The following is a 9,396-nucleotide window of genomic DNA, read 5'->3' as shown; positions in this document are numbered from 1 at the left end:
AACTATTAGAATTTTTAACGGTAGTTCTGTGTTATTTTTCATCTTCTGTAATTTCATATATTTCAGTATTTATAGACATACAAAAACAAGTGACCATCCAGCAAAGGTGGGTGTGTCTCCGGAGAGCAGCGATTATCGCGTTTATTATTTGCAAAAAAAAAGAACAAAGAAATGAAAATGCACAAAGTTCATACAAAACATACAAGTCTTGTTATAGTTGCATATTTTTCTGTGCACCCAAACGCGTCACGGGTGAGCCACACGTGTGGGGCGTGGCATGGTATAGGTCTAGTAAAGTATAAGGAGAAGAGGCGCTTTGGCATTGCCACTGACATCATTCAGAGCACCGGCGTAAGACGCAAAGCATCATAACGGGCTTTTTGTTTGACTTTTTTTTGTAAACCAAGGAAGCGGCTTCTTTCTTTCCTTCTAAAGAAGAGGTGCACTGGCTGCTGGAGGAGCGCTCTTCTTCACCATCTCCTCTCCGGGGGTGTGTTTGCTTGTCGCCTTTAGCATCCAGTCAAGGGCTGCTAACGCTAGCTTGAAAGGTACTAAATGTTTTTAGTGCTGTTTATAACACACAGTTTCCAACTTGAAACTTGTGTGCCATTTTTGCTACGAATGTATGCATTTGTGTTGAAGAAAAGTGTTTAAAAATAATGTGTACTGACGTGTAACGTATAGCTCTTATTTCCTGCTCGAAGTGCAGTCGCGTGTCTTTTTTTTTTGGTCAACCCTGTCAAACAGGCTCATTTTCCCTCTAAATATGTCATAATACTGTAACAAAATGTATATACTGCAAAAATGAATATCATATGTATAATGACTATAAAGGTTTAACATATGCGATATTCGCGTGGAGGACTGTTCTAGAACACTCTCAGCGTCGAATTAGGTGAGCTGCTGTGCGTCGCCGCTGCTTTGTGATTTAAGTCAGTCGGCCACTTCGTCTTACAATGAATTAAAGCAGCCATTGTTCCACACATCCATGGGGTTGCCTTGCAACCTGCAACACTTTCTCCATGTTGTCAGAGGAGACAAGTGGAGTGGAGCAGGGTCATCCCAATTGGAGGTCCGCGGGCACAAGAATGCTCATGAATGACAAGACTCGTGATGTGAAACACCAGACCATCACGCTCTAAAATCGATTATCAAATGAAAATATCAATACTTTTTGAGGTCATGTCATTAACAGGAACAGAGTGGAAAGTAACGAAATTGTTGATTTTGGAAAATGTTATCATACATAAAAGTATCAAAGTGGTGCCTTAGAATCTTTGATTTCTTTCATTGTGCAACCCTCGCGAAAAACGTTAGCGCACTTTTGATGCAGATGATCTTCGACTAGTGTCTACTTAAAAACAGCAGAACGCTCCTCTGTCGTCTAGAGGATCTTTGAATAGCGTCTTTGCATTAGGTTCTTTTTAAACAACAGAGCGCTCCTGTCATCTAGAGGGCCTTGACTAATTTAACAGTATTGCTTCTGTTTTAATTTGTGACTATAATTGAGGACTACATTAGCCATATTGTAAACATTTTAGGGTATGGCAGAGCCTTGCATTGATATCATGTACAAAATAAAGTAGTGAACGTAGAAATGTACGTGTGGTCTTTAACTTTCTAAAAATGTGTCAGTCAGAATAAGCTAGTTGAACAGCCCTGACATAGAGCATAAAAGTGTTCCGGCTATAAGTGGTTTTGTGTTGTTGTACCAGCATATCTTACTCCTCAGGAGCTTAGTTCATAGAAGTAGAAGAGCACACTGGTTCTGGTGTCTTGTTGCAGCAGCAGAAGAAAAACCATAAAACCTGGCCCAGCTCCAGTTTCATCACTCCTGCAGGAAGTTAGTTGTCGGATACACCTGACTCTGTGCATCCTGTAGCCATAAGATAGGACTAATACCAATTGATTAGTCAGCTAAACTGAAGTTGGAGTCAATGTTTTTCTAGTCGGCTAGTGCCAGTAGGTTATCCTCGAGGTGGTTTAGTAGAAAACACTACAGAACACCCTTGCTTTTCGTGTGAGTTACTTTCTGAGACCACCAATGTGAATCGGTGAGTATTTGAGACAACCGTATGATCGCTTCCCTCATGCCAGCTTGATGTTCACATTCTTCTCCGATTTCTGATTGTTTGCAATAAGAGTGGCAACTCCAGAACCCTCCCCCGCCTTGCTTTAATATGCCTCACACCCTCATTAATTAAGCACATTTTAATATATAAAATATATTGGTGGTTCTGAATGAATCATAATAATGTGAGGTTAATAGGTGACTCTAAATTGTCCATAGTTATGAATGTGAGTGTGAGTGTTTGTCTATATGTGCCCTGTGATGGGCGACCACTCCAGGGTGTACCCCGCCTGTCGCTCGAAGTCAGCTGGGATAGGCTCCAGCATAGGGGATGGATGGATGGATGGATGGATGGATGGATGGATGGATGGAGTACTGTATATACAGTGGTGTGAAAGTCTTTGCCCCTTTCCTGATTTCTTACTTTTTTGCATGTTACATGTTTCAGGTTATCAAATACATTTATCAACACAACTGGACAAAAAATGCAGTTTTTAAATGAAACTTTTTATTATTAAGGGAGAAAAAAAATCCCAACCTAGATGGCCCTGTGTGGAAAAAGGGATTGCCCCCTAAACCTAATAACTGGTTGGGCCACCCTTAGCAGCAACAACTCGAATGCCTTTGCAATAACTTGGAACGAGTCTTTTACATCGCTGTGAAGGAATTTTGGCAAACACATCTTTGCAGAATTGTTGTGATTCAGCGACATTGGAGGGTTTTCAAGCTTGAACCGCCTTTTTAAGGTCATGCCACAGCATCTCAATAGGATTCACAACAGGATTTTGACTGGGCTTCTCCAAAGGCCACTGCAAAGTCTGTAAAGGCTTAACTTTTTCTCCCTTATACACACATATATACATATACATATACATATACATATACATATACATAGCAGGGGTCACCAACGTGGTGCCCGCGGGCACCAGGTAGCCCCCACGACCACATGAGGTGCACGCAAGCCTGCTGTTCATTCAGGTTTTCAGTTAATAATGAAAGAACAGTAGAAATAAATGCATTCTGAAATACAAAATGTGAGTTGTGGACACCAGCATTTTGTTCATGTTCTGGGCGCATGTAAACACTGTGGACCACATACACTACAATAGACAGGCATATTGTTTGGAGAAGCCAAACTCTTTACTTAAGTGGCCCATCAACTAACTGGAACTACGTTCCATATCATGAAGTGGGGGGGGGGGGGGGGGGGGGGGGGGGGGGGGGTAAGTCACCATTGATGCACTACACTGCTGATGGGGATGTCATCCAACTTCATGTAAAAAAAAAAAAATCCAAACTATCCCTTTAATCACATCCAAAACAAATGAACCATTGCCATTAACATTTTCTTCCTTCAACAATCCTTCAACAGAATATGTAATGACGTGTTTTTGTGTGCTTTTGCTGTCTTGCAGGAACAAAAACTCTAGAATTTTGTCGACCAGAGGCCCACAACATCCTCTAAAAGCAGAACAACACGACTACGGGTGGATAAGCCCATCTGACGCACTGCTCGTGAATTGGACCGGGCGGTGGACACCACGGCTTCCACCCAGACAGCAAACCAAAGCAGAGCTTTTGTGGAATTTCACTGAATTTTTACTGTGTACTTCCGAAAATGGCTCAAATGGAGGTGGCCGATATCGCCGTTGTGGCGCTGTACTTCATCCTGGTGCTCGTAATCGGCTTTTTTGCCATGTGGAAAGCCAACCGCAGCACCGTGAGCGGCTACTTTCTGGCCGGACGCTCCATGACGTGGATAGTGATTGGTGCATCGCTCTTTGTGAGTAATATTGGCAGTGAACACTTCATCGGGCTGGCTGGATCGGGAGCGGCCAGCGGGTTTGCTGTGGGAGCGTGGGAGTTCAACGCCCTCCTGCTTCTGCAGCTGCTAGGCTGGGTCTTCATCCCTGTCTACATCCACTCGGGAGTCTTCACCATGCCGGAGTACCTGTCCAAGCGCTACGGCGGAAACCGACTCAAGGTCTACTTTGCTTTCTTGTCCGTGCTCCTCTACATTTTCACCAAGTTGTCTGTGGACTTGTATGCCGGCGCACTCTTCATCCAGGAGTCCCTTGGGTGGAACCTTTATGTGTCCATTGTCCTACTCATTAGTATGACTGCCCTGCTCACTGTCACTGGTGGACTGGTGGCTGTTTTGTACACAGATGCCCTTCAGGCGGTGTTGATGATCGGTGGAGCCTTAACGTTAACCATCATCAGTCTTATTAAAGTGGGTGGGCTAGAAGGTGTGAGGACTAAGTACATGGAGGCCATCCCCAATGTCACCGCCATTGTGGCTGCTGGGAACTACACCTATTCTCCTTCCTGCCACATCAATCCCAAACCAAACTCCCTGCGCATCCTTCGTGGCCCTTTGGATGAAGACATTCCTTGGCCCGGCTTTATTCTAGGCCAAACCCCTGCCTCTATCTGGTACTGGTGTGCCGACCAGGTGATTGTTCAGAGAGTGCTCGCAGCAAAGAACATTGCCCACGCTAAGTGCTCAACACTCATGGCAGGGTTCCTCAAGATCCTTCCCATGTTTGTCATTGTCATCCCAGGCATGATCTCCCGTATCTTATTTGCAGATGAGATCGCTTGTATCGGGCCCGAGCACTGCATGGCTGTGTGCGGCTCTCAGGCCGGCTGCTCCAACATCGCATACCCTCGTCTGGTCATGGCAGTGATGCCCGTGGGACTCAGGGGTCTGATGATGGCAGTCATGATCGCTGCCCTGATGAGTGATCTGGACTCCATCTTTAACAGCGCAAGCACTATCTTCACTCTGGACATCTACCAAACTGCTCGGAAGACTGCATCCCAACGTGAACTGCTCCTCGTGGGCCGCATGTTTGTGGTCTTCATGGTGGTCATCAGTATCGCTTGGGTTCCTGTCATCATTGAGATGCAAGGTGGCCAGACGTATCTTTACATCCAGGAGGTCGCTGGCTACCTCACGCCACCAATCGCTGCCCTCTTCCTGCTTGGGGTCTTCTGGAAGCGCTGTAACGAGAAAGGGGCTTTCTGGGGAGGCATGACTGGGTTCACTCTTGGTACCGTACGACTCATCTTGGCTTTTATTTACCGGCGGCCTCGTTGCGACCAGCCAGACACACGACCTTCATTCATCATTAACATCCACTACATGTATGTGGCGGCGAGTCTCTTCTGGATCTCAGGCCTGGTGGCTGTGGTGGTCAGTCTACTCACGTCTCCGCCGGATGAGGAGCAGGTCCGCACCACAACGGTGTGGGGGCTGCGCCACATAGAAAAGGTGCCCAGCAAGGATAGAGAGCAAACGTACAGACTGACAGAGAAGAGCCACTACAACGGTGACGGAAGCCTGCACAAAGATTTACCCCCAGATGTCAAAAAGGAGCGATGTCTGGACGGAGCCGATCTCAAACTGCTGGTCCCATCCACAGACCACGACCCAGCAACTCCTAGCACTGAGGCGTCCCCTGCCACCACCCCAGCGGACAGATTCGGCAATGGGCAGCTGGAGACTGATGAAGAACGTGGCGACAGCGGCAGCGAGACCAGCCGGTGCATTCGTGCACTGGACTGGTTTTGCGGCTACAAGGAGTCGTCGCAGAACACTCAGCACAAAGTGTCCCAGGAGGAAGCGAGGGTTATTGCAGAGATGCTGCACGAGACCCCGCGAGTCAAACTCCTCCTCAACTTGGGCTTGCTGTTGGTCTGCTCCGTGGGCATCTTCATGTTTGTCTTTTTCTCACTGTAATCAACCTTCTGAATCAAATAACTGGTGGGGGGGCTTTTAAGAAGGAAGGTGGACGAGAACGCAGGCGGTCGGGGGTGTCCTGTTACAAACAGATGAATTTATAGCTTTGAGAAGCTCTGTAATATTTACAGTTGTCTTTTGTAGCTCTCTAACAGGGATCTAAGCTTATTCTAATCATTTTTTTTGGAATGATTAAAGCTTCCCCACCAACTATGTACTCCTTTTTGAAGACTTTACTCGGCACTTGCCTGTTCATTTTGTACAGCGCTCGTTGTTGTTAATCCTGCACTCTGAATATCTACTGGGATTTTTAGAAGTGAATTTTAATATTTGCCTTATTTGACATATGCACTTATTTCTTTTTTGTTTTGTATTGTGACAAACATGTTCTGTGATTAATTTGTTCTTTCTGGGTTGACAGTGACTATAAGCTTAGGTTCTGCTGTAGCATTCATACTTTTGTGGTAAGAGTATTAGAGACCAGTCGGGGTGTAACGGTACATGCATTAGTCATCAGACTTTTCGGTATGGTACAGAGGATTATCCAGTTTCTACACAGACCACATTGAGTGGGGGACAGGAAGTGTAACTGCATCGCAATGTGAAGAAATACAGCGCAGCCTAGCCTTTGGCTAGCGATAATGCCAAGGAGAAGCCACAGTTTGAAAACGCTGTTGTGTCATTAAAGTCTCCTGTTTAGGGAACACCTTGCCTTCCCAGTGAAATACATAAAGGAACGACGACAAGTGGATAAAACCAAAGTGATCGGGAACGAGGGCCTGCCAGTAGCTTGCAATTTTTTCATTTGAAATATAATTTGTCCCCATTAGAAAGTGGTTGGTAACCAAGTTAATGATCAGTCATTGCTGAGACAAGGAGCAGAGTTAGGATTGAATGGCTCTGCTTCCTGCACGTCATGCACGTTAACGTGTTCCAATAAACAACCATTACCATTCAAAGGAAAAGTTTGTTTTTTTGACACGAAGTTGTATGATTTCACCCCCATTTCACCCCATGAACGGAGTTCTGGTCAGATTTCGGTGCCTGTGTATTGTTGTGTATGTGTTCCACAGTGGATGAAGAGACGCGGTCTTTATCCGTGTAAACTTCATGGAACACAAACACAACAATGGACAGACGACAGCGCAGTGAGACGACGAGAGATTGTGAGGTCTGATTATTTTCGAGGAGGCATTTTTATGATGCAAATGTATTACTTTTCTGAATGCATATTGTTTTGAGAAGCCACTCTTAAATTTCCCCACCTACCAACTAACCGGAACGACGCTCCTCATCACCGAAATGTGATGAAGTGGGGGGGGTAAGTCACTGTTGATGCGCTACGCTGCTGATGGGGATGTCATACAACTTCATGTGAAAAAATCCCAACCATCCCTTTAAGCTGTTTACACAAATGCCAAGCAGTTATTTCGTACTCTTGACTATACTGAAAATGAAACTGAACCGAGGTACCGTGGTGGCGTCCCGTTATACCCCGAATGATAAGGCCACCAAAGTTGTGTTGTCAAGCTTACGCTGCTTCGAGCTTCTATTTGTAGGAGTGTTGCCCTTTTTGTATTTCGGCCTGGAGGTTTCAGTTGGTCTATTTCACAAACCAATCCCAACCGAACCTCCTCTGTTTAGGGGACCATGGTGATGTTTGATTCGCTCCTGAGTGCGATCGCTAGACAGTTTTGATGTCATTTTCCCTCATTAAAATGGAAGGAAGCACAAAACTAGAATTTGAGAAATTGAACTTACATCGTGTGGTACTTTCACCATTTTACTGTTTGTGTTTGTGTTGTTCATGAGCTGTGTTATTATTTTTCATTGTGTGTTACATTTGAAAAGCAACAAAGCGTTTTTTTATGCACTGCTACAGCATCATAACAAAAAAAAAGTATCAATACTCATGAGTCTATCATCTATATTTTATGCATATCACGAGTGTTGCGTTAGATGAGTTATCATGTCTGCTACATAATTCCTGGCTCCTATCATATACCGAGTGAATCATATACCGAGTGTATCTACTGTGTCCTGATGTACATTCAACGCACTGCCGTGCTCCAGTATCATTTAAAGTGCATCTTTTATACCACCTTTTACCAAATGTGTCTTAGTGTGACTTGCTAGACTGACAAATAAGCTTCAAAATATAAATATATATATATATACACTTATATATATATATATGTATATATATGTTTTACAGACTTGTGTGCCGTGACATTTCGTTAAAAGCCATCTGATTAAATCTTAGCTTTGCCGTGTTTGTAGATTTCCATTTAGCTGCCTATTAATAATAAAAGCACCATTTTTTTTAATCGGACCGGTTCATTGTTTCCACGTGAGACAAGAAAAACAAAGAGTAACAAAGGATCATTCTGTTGTTTTTATTGTGTTTTGTAACAGTGTTGGGTTGTTTTCTTCATCAGCTAATGCGGCGTGAATGACTGGAGGATTGATTCTTAAACAGTTACGATTGTTGTTATGGGAAAGAGCTTTAAACATTTTCATTAGTTTTTGAGACAGAAGACATTGTTATTTTTATGGATTTATTGGAAGAGATTTGAAATAAAGAATTGTGGAAACGAGACGTGTTTAACTGATTGGCTATCACTTAGGGATGGACACAACAATTAGGCCCCATAGTACAGTAACCATCCATTTTAATGAAGTCTATACTGTATTGTGTGCTGTCTGTTTAGATCAGGGTCCCGACCCCCCCCCCCCCCCCCCCCCCCCCCCCCCATTTATGCTTTTTTTGTTTTCCAAATATTTATTCTAAAAATGACAGCTGTTTTTTGTTTCTCACAATAATACGACAAATTTTTCTTGAATATTTTTACTCTATGCTACTATAATGTATGTATATATTTTTTTTAGTTTATTCTTGTATTCTCTAATTACAACTTTTTGTCATTACATAACTTTTTAAAACATATTTTGACTTTCTTGTAAAATTACTGCTGTTTTTTTCCATTTGTTTTATTTGTTGTGTTGTTTGTTTTTTTTACACTTTCCAGCTATTTTCCCCTCAACATTCCAAGTTTATTCTCGTAAAATTTCAAAAACATTTTCTCGTTAGAATTTGACTTTAATCTGGTGATTAAATGATAGTTTTTTTTTCATTTCTGCTGTTATTCACTTTTTACATTTTCTTCTCGTAATTATGACTTTATATCCGTAATATTTTGACTTTATTCTTGTAAGTTTTAGAAAAAAAAATCCTTTATATTGTTTTTAATTAACAATATTATCACAAAAAAATAACGTATTTTTCCTTAAAATTTCAACTTTATGCTACTATAATGACATTACTTTTTCTCATAATATTCAAGTTTATTCTAGTAAAATTACAACTTTTTGTCAGATTACAATTTTTTTTAAATATTTTGACTTTCTTGTAAAATTACTTCTGTTTTTTTCCATTTGTGTTATTTGTTGTGTTATTTATTTTTTTTTACACTTTCCAACTATTTTCCCTCATAATATTCCAAGTTTATTCTCGTAAAATTGCACATTTTTTTCTCGCTAGAATTTGACTTTAATCTGGTAAAATTAGTTTTTTTTTCAT

The 9,396-nt window shown here is 42.4% G+C and overlaps 1 protein-coding gene across 1 annotated transcript; it reads left to right on the top strand.

The window, feature by feature from the left end:
- Window positions 1-224: 224 nt before the first annotated feature.
- On the top strand, window positions 225-8,413 carry slc5a3b (solute carrier family 5 member 3b). Its single transcript, XM_054786384.1, has 2 exons — window positions 225-548; window positions 3,487-8,413. Exon 2 carries the CDS (start codon window positions 3,690-3,692, stop codon window positions 5,814-5,816), a length of 2,127 nt encoding a protein of 708 aa, XP_054642359.1. The 5' UTR covers window positions 225-548; window positions 3,487-3,689; the 3' UTR covers window positions 5,817-8,413.
- The last annotated feature ends 983 nt before the right edge of the window (window positions 8,414-9,396 follow it).

The sequence above is a fragment of the Dunckerocampus dactyliophorus genome, chromosome 9, assembly GCF_027744805.1.
Source record: "Dunckerocampus dactyliophorus isolate RoL2022-P2 chromosome 9, RoL_Ddac_1.1, whole genome shotgun sequence".
Lineage (NCBI taxonomy): Eukaryota > Metazoa > Chordata > Actinopteri > Syngnathiformes > Syngnathidae > Dunckerocampus > Dunckerocampus dactyliophorus.
This window is presented reverse-complemented; position numbering and strand designations above follow the sequence as displayed.